Source organism: Solanum lycopersicum, chromosome 4 (genome assembly GCF_036512215.1).
Source record: "Solanum lycopersicum chromosome 4, SLM_r2.1".
In the NCBI taxonomy this organism is placed as follows: domain Eukaryota; kingdom Viridiplantae; phylum Streptophyta; class Magnoliopsida; order Solanales; family Solanaceae; genus Solanum; species Solanum lycopersicum.
In genome coordinates, this window is record NC_090803.1 from 63,487,140 (window position 1) to 63,501,551 (window position 14,412).

The 14,412-nt window shown below is 28.9% G+C and overlaps 1 protein-coding gene across 1 annotated transcript; it reads right to left on the bottom strand.

The window, feature by feature from the left end:
* Positions 1 to 1,079: 1,079 nt before the first annotated feature.
* On the bottom strand, positions 1,080 to 8,365 carry LOC101264515 (oligopeptide transporter 4-like). Its single transcript, XM_004237980.5, has 6 exons — positions 6,443 to 8,365; positions 4,925 to 5,022; positions 2,965 to 3,567; positions 2,597 to 2,849; positions 2,314 to 2,496; positions 1,080 to 1,894 (listed from the first exon to the last, which is right to left on the bottom strand). Exons 1-6 carry the CDS (start codon positions 6,956 to 6,958, stop codon positions 1,280 to 1,282), a joined length of 2,268 nt encoding a protein of 755 aa, XP_004238028.2. The 5' UTR covers positions 6,959 to 8,365; the 3' UTR covers positions 1,080 to 1,279.
* Positions 8,366 to 14,412: the final 6,047 nt, after the last annotated feature.

Sequence of the window (14,412 nt, forward strand, 5' to 3'; positions counted from 1 at the left end):
ATTAACTATGCATATGTTTCAAAATTTATATCATAAAACTTTTATTTTTGAGATGGTATGTCAAGTGAATATTAAACAAGTAAATATATATGAGTACGTAACAATCTTTGTCAATCGCCTTCTACAAATTAAATCTGTTGAGCTCTTTCTTTCGGCTATATTTCATCCATTACGAAAGTACTTACTTTGAGAGGAATTGGGAACTACAACTATATTATATATGATGATCCAGAGAAACAAATGAGATTTTTTAAAATCATAGAATAAAATATTATAATTTTAAGTAAATTGGATAGACCATATCAATTTTAATTTCAAGCGATCTCATTTCATATTAATATTATACAAAATAAAAAGAGTAAACTAGCATATAAACATTTAACATGACTAAAAAATATGAACAAAAGTAAATGTACTAACATGACTAAGACAAAAGAAATTAAAGCCACTACAAATTAAACTCTCTTGCTGATAAAACTGAATATTCTTACACTGGGGCGGAGCGACGGTGATGTCAGAGTGTCTAATTAAATACTTTTCGTTAAAAAATTACACTATATATATGTCAAATCTTATTTTAGATTGGTAGATAGACAAGGTCAAACTACCTATTTCACGCGAAATATTTAGTCAATTTGTGACCACTAGAGTACAGAAGGTCAGAAGCATTAGTTACAAGTACAAATAATGTACACTAGTAATCCTTTGAAGTTTGAACAAACATACAGCATTTTTCTCCACTCAATGGATTGCTGATTTGAGGAGACAGATGACTAGTAATAATTCATGTTTAGTTGTGTTATATCCATATTTGTTAGAAACCACAATCTAGAGACTCTTCGATTTATGGAGCTCGAATTCACGATACCACTTGTTAGGATCAAATGTTTGTTCTCGTGCCAAAAGCTATAGCTCATAGCAAGGACGCAACTTTTATATCTTAATTTCGGCCACTAAACAAGTGTCGTATTCGATCATGACTCTGATACGAGCCATCCCTAACCTCAGTTTATTGTTTAGTTCACCCAACTATCACCAAGAAATCAGACAACAGTCCAGAAATAAAAATGTAGTAGAACTTTTCTTCTCAATCTGTATAACTTCAGGTTGATTAATATAATTCAACATACAAAAGTGAAAAGTTATATACAAGTTCATACTTAAGAATTCAACAATTGAGCTATATGGCTTCGCGTTTCTTTGTCGATTTCACAGTGGAATTTCCCTACATTTTGTAAACCAAAGTAGGTAGAATTAACAAAGAAAAAACATTAAGAAACTAGAAAGTTGGACAACCATCTATAGATATGCCCTTTGCTGTAGGACAAGTTGCTAAATCACAATGCTCAGGGTCAGTATTTCCCCACCAATTGATGCTTCTATCCTCCATCCCCACAGTAAAGTAGAGCAACACAGCCATAAACGCGACTCCAGCATCTAAAGCTGCGGAAAGGATATAGTTGTACCTCTGCCACCATTTCTTCCTGTACCTGAAAACGAAGAAGTTGAAAATTGTTCCAACCAAAATCCAAGAATTGTAGTTGAGAGCAGTTGCTGGTGGCATCATAGCTGTCGCTCCAAGAAGCACGGGGAGGTTAATGAGGGGTATCCACGTTTGTTTCGGAAATGACTTATGTAGTAACCACACTAAAACTGGTCCAAGCAATCCGCCAAGAAAGAACCAGTTCAGTGCTGAGTAATTCCCAAGATGGCCGAAAATCCTCTTAGGACTTACGAGACCCCAAATGACTGATGCATCAAAGAAGACGTGATCACCGGGGCAAGTCCAAGGGCTATTGGAAAATTTGTCCTGGTGACATATGTTGTCAATAGAATCCAAGAGCCACCATGCAACGGTCAGGTTAACGGTTCCTGCAATTATGGTTCCAACGAACTGGAACAGAGAGAATGTTGTGAGGTGATTCTAAGAGCAAAGAACCACACTAGAGAAAATGCATTAGTTAAAATCCATCTTGATATTACATGTTCTGGTTCTGACTGTATTTTTGTTTCATCCCAAATTTTGAAGTAAAAAGAGAATGGCAGCCCGGTGCACTAAGCACCCACTATGCGCAGGAGCACAAGGATCTATTGATGTAGTCTTACCCTGCAAGAGGTTGATTCCACAGCTCAAACCCGTGACCTTGTCACATGACAACGACTTTACCAGTTATTTGAGCTTTTGCACTCTTCTATTATGGAATCACAACATTAAAACTCTTGAATTTGGATGGTCGTTGTAGATTTGCTAGCTAGGTTGAAGTATTTAGCATGTATAGAACTCTGCATAATCGATTCTGGATAAAAGTGTACCTGAACTAAAAACATTGAACGTGGAGGTATCTTCATATAATGACCAAGCTTGAAATCACTGAGAAAGGAGATTGCTTGAGTCATGCTCATATAGCCATAGGTCTTGAAGCACACATTAGCGATAGGTCTTCCAGGATAAATCGTGCCCATAATGTACTCAGTGATTATGTTTAGGCCTGGAGTCTGATGTAACAAACCAACATGCACAAAACCATCAGTCGTATGGAACCTTTTGATCTTATCGGACTTCCAAAGAGAAAGGCTAGATCAGCATTTCAGTTACCTGATTTGTGGTTGCAGTAATGATACTGATTGGAAGTGTGAAAATGAAAGCAAGTGCAGCTGCAAGGAGGAGTCCCCAGTACGGCAGCTGAACTTGGCTCTTCAGGAAGACGCAAAGGGCAAGCGATACCAGAGTTGTCCCGAGGAGAAGCAAGTAAAACCACCACGAAGGTATGTCTTTGTATCTTCTCATCAGCCTCGTGTGGACATCAACCTTTCCCACTGAGGAAGCTCGAAAGCGTTGGTAAATCTCTCTACATGAGTACCAGTTCAGAAATACAACAAAAGCATCAGTTGGAAGAGGTAAAATATGTTCCGATTCCAAGAAAATTGCCAAGACAAGACTAATGCAATGGAAAGGAATATTACCTTCCATAGAACAAGCCAACGTGAGTAAGAGTAGAAGCAATGGTGGCAAATCCAAATCCATAAGTAAGAGTAAAGAAAAGGCTCAGGTTTATTCTCCCTTGCTTATCATACTCGGCTTGATCGAGCTTAAACTGGTTATTCACAATAAGTGATATGTTATACTCCTGACCTTGTGCAGTGAACAAGTCCGAGGAATATAGAGGAAAATTTTTGGCATTGTAGACGTTGAACCCCCAATAGGATATAGGAATCACAACATACAATATCAAGGCATAGCCAACAAAGACATTGGCTATTGCAAAGAACGGATAAATAAGAGGACTGAACAAGAATGAAGCTACAGTAGCCCAGTCTAACGTGAATGCCCCGACTCCAAGGCCATTCAGACCTGATCCAATCTGTTGAGCAGTGACAGATTTTGGATATGCCCAGCACACCCATGAAATACTTGATAATGCTTGGAAGAGATAACCGGGGAATATGTACCATGAAAAGCTGCATACAAGTGCTATCACAAAGAACTTTGCACGTGACATTGGCCGTTTGTTTCCATTGGCATTCACAGTTTCATTGTCATCATCATCTTCTTGTTCATGCAATGCACTATAAAATTAATGACTTTGTCAGAGTGCTTGTTAGCTAAATAAGTATAACTACTCCAAAAATATGATACACATTGCATACCCTTTGATACATTGATTAGCTTATTATTTTCATTTTACAAATTTGAAACAGAGATTTCAACCATATTTTGACTGGTGATACAAAATGAGCATGAATTTCATTTATTTATGAATCGACACCGCGGTAACAGGAGTTAGCAAGTACCATTTACTATGTAGTCTGATCCTTAATGATGCTAAACTCAATATAGAAACTAAATCACTATCTATATACTTGTATGTAAGTACATGTATTAACTCTTTTTATGTATATAATAACATCATTACCTTTGATATATGTCCTTACAATCTTTTCTTGAATAAAACGACTAATTATACGAGAAACCTTAGTAAATTTTAGATGACAGTATATGGTTGTGTCATTAGTCATGTATCTCAAAGACAAAGTTCATCCCGATTCGCGCTAGGACCTCTGAATCAATGAAAAAGTACTTGCCACTCCGTCACAATCACAACTCTTTTATTGGTGTGAAGAAGACAACTTACTAGTTATCATAGCCTAGTTAGTGGAAATAAAATATAAGTAATTGACAACACCTTTTCTTTTTCTTTCTTTACGAAAGATTGTCAATCTAATTATGTAAAGAGATGGTTAACCATAAAGACAAGGACATTGAAAAGTAAGTTTTGTTCTTTTACATAGATATTTTCTAATTGACTCCAACCAACAAATTTAATTTAAATTCTCCGAAGATATTCGAGTTCGATTAAACCAAAGATCATTGGCTAATATTTTTTAATAATAATTTTAGAAAACAACGATTCTATGAACAAGGTTACAAAATATGATTCTCAATCTAACAACAATTTTTTAAATTAAACAAAAGTGTGACATTACTATTATCGCAACTTGCAAGGACACTCATTATCAATACGTAAAAGGCATAACTTTTGTTAAGGATGTCTAACTTTAAATACATTCTTTAAAATTACGTTATATATATATATGACGTAATTTTCCGATGAGTCTATTGCTACATCACTCACAATAAAAAGACATAATACATAAACATGACCTTTAACTTGTCTTCAACAGACAATTTTTCTCTCCAACTTCAACTTTGGGAGTACACAAGCATACACTTAAACTTGTATAAAATTATAGGACGATTATGTCCATTTGTTCAATTTTATACGAATTTAAGTGTTCACTTGTGCACACCAAAGTTAAAAGTCATAATCGTCAGCTAACTTCAAGTTAAGACTTAAGAGTCATGTTTATGTATTATGTCTAATGAAAAATTGAAAACATAATAGAAGTACGAAAAATGTTGTACCGGAAAAGGGAGATCTGAACAAGTGTACTGGGCCACCACATATGTGCCGGCTCAACTACGTATTTCCTCAAAAGCCCAGCCCAACCGTAGCCCAATACCTGCTCAAATCCATAATGACGTGTACATTAGATTAAATTAGATTCGAATATCCATAAATACTTTTATTTATTTCAAAATAATAATAAAGATAAAACAATAAAATAAAAGGGAAAAAAAGGTTAACCATATTAATATGTAAAAGTGTAACATATCTTAAGAAAAATATGTTTACTTTTATGATAGTGCTCTAAAAAGAGGAGGTTTGACCTCTTCTTAATTATAATTATAGTAATTAATTAGAAAACGTAAATAAGATAAACTATAGAAGGAAGAAGGAATCATGGAAATTATCAATACCATCACAAAAATAATAATAATATATTCAAGAATTCCACGATTAGAATTAAACAGTAGAATGTATCATATCTTATTCTTATGAGATAGACTCAAAAGAGTTTAGAGAAGAGGAGATTGACCCCCTGTTTTTTCCATAGAAAAGTATTATAAATGCTCAATTATTACTATGCGCCTTTATCTTTCGACTTTTAAATTTTTCTATCTAAATTCATATTATTATTTTTAAAAATCATATCTCTTGTCAAATAATCGAAGAAAAGTACAAATAATATGTTAAAATTACATGACTGTATAAATCAATTATAATTACAATATTAGTAATTTAGTACTATATTTAAGCCAGCATTACCAGATAAAACCAATCAAAATCTTATGTTAAAGCTCAATGATATTATTCCCTTGTCTGTATCACAGAAAAAGACAAATTTACACATGCCAGAATAGTGTTTAGTGTCACCAAAACAAAAATTGATTGGTTACTAAATTTTCCTCTGATGCGTTTTTACCATTTTATTTTTATTTTTCTAAATTGAACTTTAGAAAACAAGTATCATAAAATTTCAAAATTTTGAAAAGAACAATAATATGTTTTTTATTTTTTTCACTTTAAATTACTCATGAAAAAATCAAATCAGTTTCAATTTGTATTCATGACTATATATATTAAATTTTTAAAAAATAATTTTATATATTATCTTTCAAACTTTTAAATAAAAATTACTTTTTCAAATTTTATAATAGAACATAATCAAACTTCAAACTTACTCTTTTTCTAGTGTTACCCTTACTTTTTCCATTTATTCAAGAAGCTAAATAGAGGAGTTAATTTAATTTTTTATCTAATATTCGATATTTATATTGAAATTTCATTAATTTAAATTCACACTTTATAGTATATCTCACATTTAAAGTCCGAACTCAAAATCTCTGCTTTAATTAAAGAAGAAGCAACTCGATCCACTATTACTTTGTTAATGATTAAACAGAGGAGTTGATTTCTAAGAGATTACTCAACTAATCATTATTAGTTTCTTCGACGTCAAAAAATAAATATTAAATTATTAGTAGAGTGAAACTAAAGTATTACTAAAATATAAATGCAGAAAAATATTTTTAAAAAACCTGTGTAGTAATGATGAGAAGCCAACTAGCAGCAAAAGAAATATTCCTGCGATAGAAAGCTTTAATAATATTCACAATTCCAACAGCATAAGCAGATCCATTTCCAAAAGCAAACCCAGCATTTGCAAAAATTGTAATCAGTACATGCTCCTTCATGTTAAACGGACCCGGGTTAAGCGAAAATTCTCTCGACCCGAACCCTAGGATCCGAAATTTAGTAGTGGGTAATACAGCTGCCATGAATCGTCCAATGGGTAGAGTAGCAACTTGAACTGTAATTTGGGTAATAATTAGGGGTTCTTTTCTGTAAGAGAAAAATTGATTGAGAAAAGAGAGAAGAACGCAAGAGAATACACCCAGGATCCACATCCGGAAAGTCCATACGGGTAGGGTCGGGTCATCGGTGTTGGGTACGGTTAATCGGACTTCTTCAATGGGAGAAAGTTCATCTTCGTTTATTTCTTCTTCTTTTTGTTGTAATTTGGTTATGGGAGCTTCAATTTCCATTGTTCCCATTTTTGGGGGAAAACGGAAGAAGAAAAAAAAAAGTGTGTTGAAGGGAATTGATGAAGTAGGCAAGAAGAAGGAGGGAAATAAAGTGTTATTTTATACACAAAATTTTGGTATTTTGTAATGATTCATTAGTGCTAGTTGGCTGATGACTTTTAAGCTCAGTTCGTCTCTCTCAATATATGATATTTTTTTATGATAAATATTCAATGTAACTTTTAAATCGATTCATAAATCAATATGATTGAAGTATATTACTCTATCTATATTAACTTGAGCTTTAAACTTCTTATTTTTCAAATTAAATTAAATTTTTAATTTTCAATACTATTTTTAATATATTCTTTCAATTTTACCTATTAAATTAATATTGAAATTAGTTGTTATAATTAATATTTAGTTATTTTTTTACAATAATTAATAAGAATAAAAATAAAAAATTATATTTAATTTATGTCTTAATCTATTTTTCTTAAAAAGTGTGAAATACTTTAAAGCTTAAATTAATATGGAACATAAAAAATATATTTGTACAGTTCAATTGTATATGTTATTTCTAAAATATGTGTATTTAGTATATTTATTTATATACTTTATAAACAGGATGACCTAATGACTAATGCATTGGGCTATAATTTATATATATGTATAGTATTAATCGCACAAAAATTTTAAAAAGAAATCGTAAAATTGAAAGAGTGCCTTTTTGGGTGTGTAATTAAGTAAAAAAACATATACAACTTCTCCTGATATTCTATATTTTACATTTCTGTTAATGGTTGTTTGATACAAAGATGAGATACATAAAGTCATATTATGAATTGTGATATTTTTATGAAAATTTGTATTTCATAACATATTTTAAAATTAATTAATATCTTTATCAGTTAAATACATAATAAAATAACTTTATTTTATTTCAAAATTATTATTTTTAATTTCTTTATCTGTCGATTCAAACGATGTAAAGTTTTGTAAAAAGTTGAAATATGGTTAATTTCTTTGCGACACTTTATTGGTCAAGGCTCCAAATGAGTACCCAGCTTGGCAATTCAAAGATCTATTTGATAAATAAAAAGAAAGAATCTCAGATGATGTTCAACGGTTGTTGACACCATTTTTGGAATCTTTGTCACTAAAAGTGCCTTTAAAGATTGGACTAAATTATATTTTGAAATAAAACAACACTTAATTATTTATCCAAATCATTTATTATTTCTTTCAGAAAGAAAAAACTAATGCTGAGATTGTACATTGAACCTTTTCTCTAAAATAACAATTTTGAATAATCTAGTTCAATAATTTAGACTTGAAACTTTCATGTTGAGGTTTTCAATTTGAAATTTCTTATCAACAAATTTTTTTTATGTAATTTGCGAGCTATTACATAAGTCATAAATGTGCCCCAAAAATAACAGCTACATATTTCTCTAGTCGTAAAAAATATAAAAAATTAGAATTTTAGAATCTAAAATAAAACAGTTGTTAGATTTTTTGATAAATTATTTGTGCATGTTATGTGCATTATTTTTCACGATTAGATGTCATATTATAAAGAAAATATTTTTTCTTAGTACTAAGTAGTCCTCTACTTATCTGCATGAAACTTGTCGTTAATTGCTATCGAACTTAGTGAACTCCGATTTGCAGGCTCCTTTGGTATTATATTTCCTAGGTGAAATATTAATGCAATATTAATTACTCCTTAATTCCTCCTTCTCAAATTATTGATTTTTTTTATGTTCTTTTTAATAAAATATTTTTGTCTGTTCTATATTAATTGGATTTGTGAGGCAGTGTATATCTATAAAGAAAAATATTAAAAAACATAATTTAAATCATATTTTTTATTATTGTAGTTTGTGAAATCATAAATATAATGTTACAAGTAGTGAAATTTACCTTCTAGAAAAAACTAAAACTTCATTTAAAAAAAAAAAGGCAAATATGAAGAAAACAAATTTCCATCTTGAACTTTGAACAATTTAATTATTTTAAAAATTGAAAAAGAAAATTCAAAAATTCAGTTAACATGAAGAGAAAAAAAAAGAGTACAAAAATAAAGTAGTTATGAACCTCGTTACAAAAAAAATTAACATAAAAAAAACGTCCAAACAATTTTCTTGAACTTAAAAAAAAAATCATTTATTTTAAACTATTAAAAAGGTCCAACCAATTCACAACATGGACAAAATAGGGAGTATTTTTACCTTCCTTTATGTTTAAAAAAATACTTCTTCTAGTCTAATGACTATAATCGTTTACGCTTTATATGATTCAAAATAAATAAACCTTTCAAAGTTAAAAAATATAAAAAATAATAATCAGATTTAGTCTTCTTTTAGGATTTCAACTACTTTTAAATCCTAAATAATGATCCTATATCTACTTATAAAAAAGAGTTTGATAATTACCAAAAAAGAGATAAGAATTTGTGAAAAACTCAGTATTTAGTAAAATATAGTATATACTAAACTCTTTAACGTGGCTTCTTCATTTTATATTAGTTCTAATGTATAACTGATGTATATTTCAAAGTCAAAAACAGTTGGTCCAACAAAATATGTGGAATATATGCATCTCTTATTTTCCCACGACATTTATAAAATGCGCCGATTTCCATTTTTTCTCTGTGAATTAATTAATATCTATGGCCACTCTCCAATAATCATAACCTTCTCGTGTCCTACAAATATCCACTCCGTACGTAATTAGTATCGTTAAAATAAACTTGGTTCATTGAATCGGTCCAACTCAATCTGTTATTAAGATAGGTTTGGTATAGAATTTTTTAAATTTATTCAAAAATAAGACTTATAAGCTCGGTTCATTTAAGTCCTTGGCCCTTGAAGAGTATTGGGGCAAATCAGGGTTAGCCCATGGATTAAAATTATTTATTTAAGAATAATTTACAATAATCTCACTAGTATATAATCTAATTACTTAAATATACGTTATGTTATAATATTATAGATTTTACCTGATATTGATATATTAAAATAATCAACGTTAAAACTTTACATACTCGCTCAAAAGCTGAATATTTAAAATGTGAATAACACACTTAACATTTGGTAAACAATGAGTAAGGATGTGTCTGATTACCTTATAAAACTTTTAAAATTGAATTACATTTAAAAAAAAAAAAATTAATTATTGTATCTAAATAAGATTTATCTATGCATATGCCTTTTATGTTATAATATTATTATTATTCACATTTCAAATATCTTGTTATGGACCTGCATGAATTTTTGTAGTCCCCCTATAAATGAATTAATCAATTATCTCTTAATAAAAAAATTCCCAATTGCAAGGATGAATTATTGTGCCCAACTTGTAATTCTAATTATGTCAACGCCCAAAAGGAACGACCGTCTTTTCTTTTGTTTTTTTTTTCACTTTTCTTGATCAATGGACCCAATATACATTCATATTATATATATATATATACACAATTCATGTACGTCATTATGATTACTCTAATTGTTTTAATTTGCTTATTTAATTTTGATTTAGGATAATTTTTTTTAAAAAAACTAGATTTTTTAATTTTGTAGTATTTAACTTGAAAATATGTAAAGTAAAACAAAATATCATCAATTTTGTCATTTTGAGTATGCATATGAAAAGTTAGAATTAATGAGTTACAAAAAGTAAAAGAAACTTCTCTTAAATTAATTAAACTGAAAAATAAGACAAATAAACTGAAAAAAGATGAGTAATATTTAGTTTTGATATAATAAAATTCGCGAACGTGGGCAATGATTAGTGAATCTGAACAAGTGTTTGCAAATGAGTTCGTGTTCTTTTTTTTACTTTTACTTATTTATTTTAGACTTTATATTTTATTTAAAATAATAATTAATATGAGTATTTTACCGCAATATAACTTTTATGTTTTGAGAAGTATTTTGGATAATAAATAATTATACGGAGACAAAAGCTCCCCACTAATTGATGATAATTCACGGGTACACCATTGACATAGACAACTCATGCTACTTGTTCTAAATTCACCTCAATCTTCTTTGACTTTAGTGTTCTTCTTGTTATGTGTGTTCCAACATCTATTTGTTTGGTCCATGAAACCTGCACTCTAAAGCTAACGTAAATCTATTTATAGGAAATGACGTAAATAGTCTCTTAATCGTAAAACAGGTTTAGAAATGATCTTTTAATTATAAATTTAATATATATATAATTTTTTAGCTATTTATAAATTTTGATCCCTTAATTATACACTTATTGATTTTAATCCTTTAATTATAAAGTTATCGATTTTAGTTTTTTAAGTATTCAAAAACTTATCAGGTTTGATTTTTATCCATTTTTTTAATACAAATAACATTGGTTTATATTAACAACAATATTTGTGAAATTAAATCTTTAACCCATTTTTAAAGTTGTTTCTCTATTCTTGTCCTTTTTTCTTCAAACTACTGTTATAAAAAGAACAATAACGTCTACGATTCAAAAGAAAATTAGTGAGGAAACAAGATATAAGTCCTAATTTTATTCAACGGAGGATAAAATTAAGCATATAATTGTTGTCAATGACCTGAAGTCGCACTTGAATATCCGTAATATTATAGTAAAGGAACTAAAACCGATAAGTGTATAATTAAGAGACCAAAACTGATAAATTTTTAAATAGTTTAAGAATTATATCTTTCAAGTGTATAGTTAAGGAACCATTTTAGACCTAATACTATAGTCAAGGGATTATTTATGTCCCTTTCTCAATCATACTACTTCAATTTGACTTTAAAAATTAGACACATACCTTTTATTATTTGTGAGAAAAATACATATAAAACTTTTGACTAGTGATAAAAATGCATGTAAAAGATAAATATTATGTATTTATAAATAAAAAAATTAGTGTGAATAAATTTTTCCTACATTATTCGCAAATTGTGACTTTTCTTGTATATAACCCCACATAATTAATAAAAAGGAGAATAAGGTCTATACGTAAGTCAAAATTAATTATATTCAAATTCGTACTAAGTAGCCTTTACAACTTAAATTTTGAAACTTTTGACTAGTGAGTCGTTTACATTGCAATTGGCTTTTGGCTTCACACGTATAATTGTGTCATGATGTCATTTAATGATCATCTTTGAATAATGAATTAATGATATTGCTATATATACGCTAGCGTTTAATCATAATTTTCAAATATTCTTGATAAATATTATTTGAGTGAAAATTTAAATGAAATTTCACCATGTGTTTGATCATAGTATTTGGAAAATATATTTCACTTTTTAAAAAAAAATATGATTTATACGCATAAGTTTTAAAAAAATCAAAATTAATCATAAGTTTATTTTACAAGTCAATTGAATCTTTGTTACAACAATAACAAAATATTGTCCATGACACTAGAGCGATGTGGTAATTTGGAGTGAGTGCAACAAACATCATTTCATACATCGTGAAGTAGACAAACACATGACTTTGTTATCTTGAGCCGGTTGTTCATCATTTTCATTAATAATCATATCATCATTTATCATTCACCATATATATTTCATCACTATTTTGAAATTAACGTAAAAAATTAAGTAATACAATGTAGACAATAACTATAGAGGGTTTTTTTTTGTAAAAGATAAACGTTTGAAGTAAAATTTCAATTTTTAAAAGATACCAAATAATAAAGTTGGCCCAAATACCAAAAAAAGTTAGTATTTGAAAATTTGTTATTTACCAAAAATATTTATCAAATAATGAAAAAGTGTATAGATAAACATTATTTGCCAAGTTTTTACCCAAATATTATATGAAAAATCTATGACCGAACAGCCCTACAATTCTTTTAGGGCATATAAATACTAATTTCAATAAACAGCAAATTAAAATAATATCACTACTCAATGCAATATACTGAATGTGAATATAGTTGGGAAGAAAATTTCACATCATTTAAACAAATACATTATGTTTTTACCTTCTTTTTAAATTGATGACAAACAATTTGATAAGAAAATGAAATTTTAACTAAATTGAGCTTCAAAACTAACTTGCGACGAAGCATAAATATGGGACTCGACACAATTTGTTAAAGCAAAAAGTTTACATTGATGGTTAATTCTTCTCTCTTTGAATCTCTTACTTTTAGAGTGTGAATTAGACCGTAATATAACACAATTTGATAACACATTTATGAGCAAATTCTTTTTGAGAAAGACTATTTTTCCTAAAATTATTGAAATGACAACATTTGGAAAAAAATAACATGAAGATATTTTATCTGTATAGTAAATGATAATATGATGTTGCAACTAATTAATTGGAAAATAAATAATAACGTTTTTGGAAAAAAGCTCACTGTACCACATTAATTGGTTCACATTAGTGAAGTGGATTTTAGTGCACGACTTGGGAGATAATCGCTTTCAATATGCTTTCAATCTTGAAGACTAGAAAAACAATTTATTAATTTTTTGTTATATTCTATTGATTTGATGGTGCATACTATTGATAGTCCAAATATGACATTTTTGAATATAAAAATAGTTGTTTTATCTATTCACTTCTTTTTATTACGTTTTACTTCACAATTTTAAATCAATTTGATAATCTTCGAAAGACACATTAAATTTTGATACTTTAAATTAAAATTAAAATATTTAAAAGTTATAAATTGCAATAATTTTCATATTAATATGATGAAAAAATATTTTCTCAAGATACATATAATTTTACTTTTAAGAAATAAAATGTGACGAGTAAAAATGAATGGAGTAAAAATAAATAAAATGAGATGCAAAAAAACTTATTGGGCTATCATGCAAACAAATGAACCAAAATATGGGCCTCCCTGAAATACGTGGAAAATCATTGGGCCCAAGTTAAATGATTTGAAACTCACCATCCCTACCAATTTAAGAAGAAACAAATTTTTGTAGATTTATAACTATTTAATAAATGATTTCATTTTATTTTGTGAATTTATAATAATTTATAACTTTGTTAGAGCATGTTTATGTATTTTTTCTACATAAACTGGATTTTTATGGGTAAAGTTAGAACACTGTCTAAATTTTATAAATGTCAAGATGATAATTTAATGTTTTTATCATTTTTAGGAGTTGACTGAGAGGGGATGACAGAGACAAAGCTACCTCGAGCCAGGGTGTCAAGCGACATTCCTTCGTCAAAAAATTATGTTGATTAAAATTTGTTTTATCAAATATGTATACACGTGTTTGACATATCTTGATACAAATTGAAGATTTAGATTATAGTTAAGGGGTTAAAAAATTGCTTGAGGTTGTGCTTTCAATATCTAAGATAAGCTCACACACAAGCCTGCTACCAAGCAGGAGCAAAAAAAGGAATATGTTGAATTGGGACAGGAAACCATCATAAGCCAGTCAACAAGCAATACGAATTTTCATTCACGGATAACTAAGCTTTGACAAGGGAGAGGGGTATAACAGGTAAGC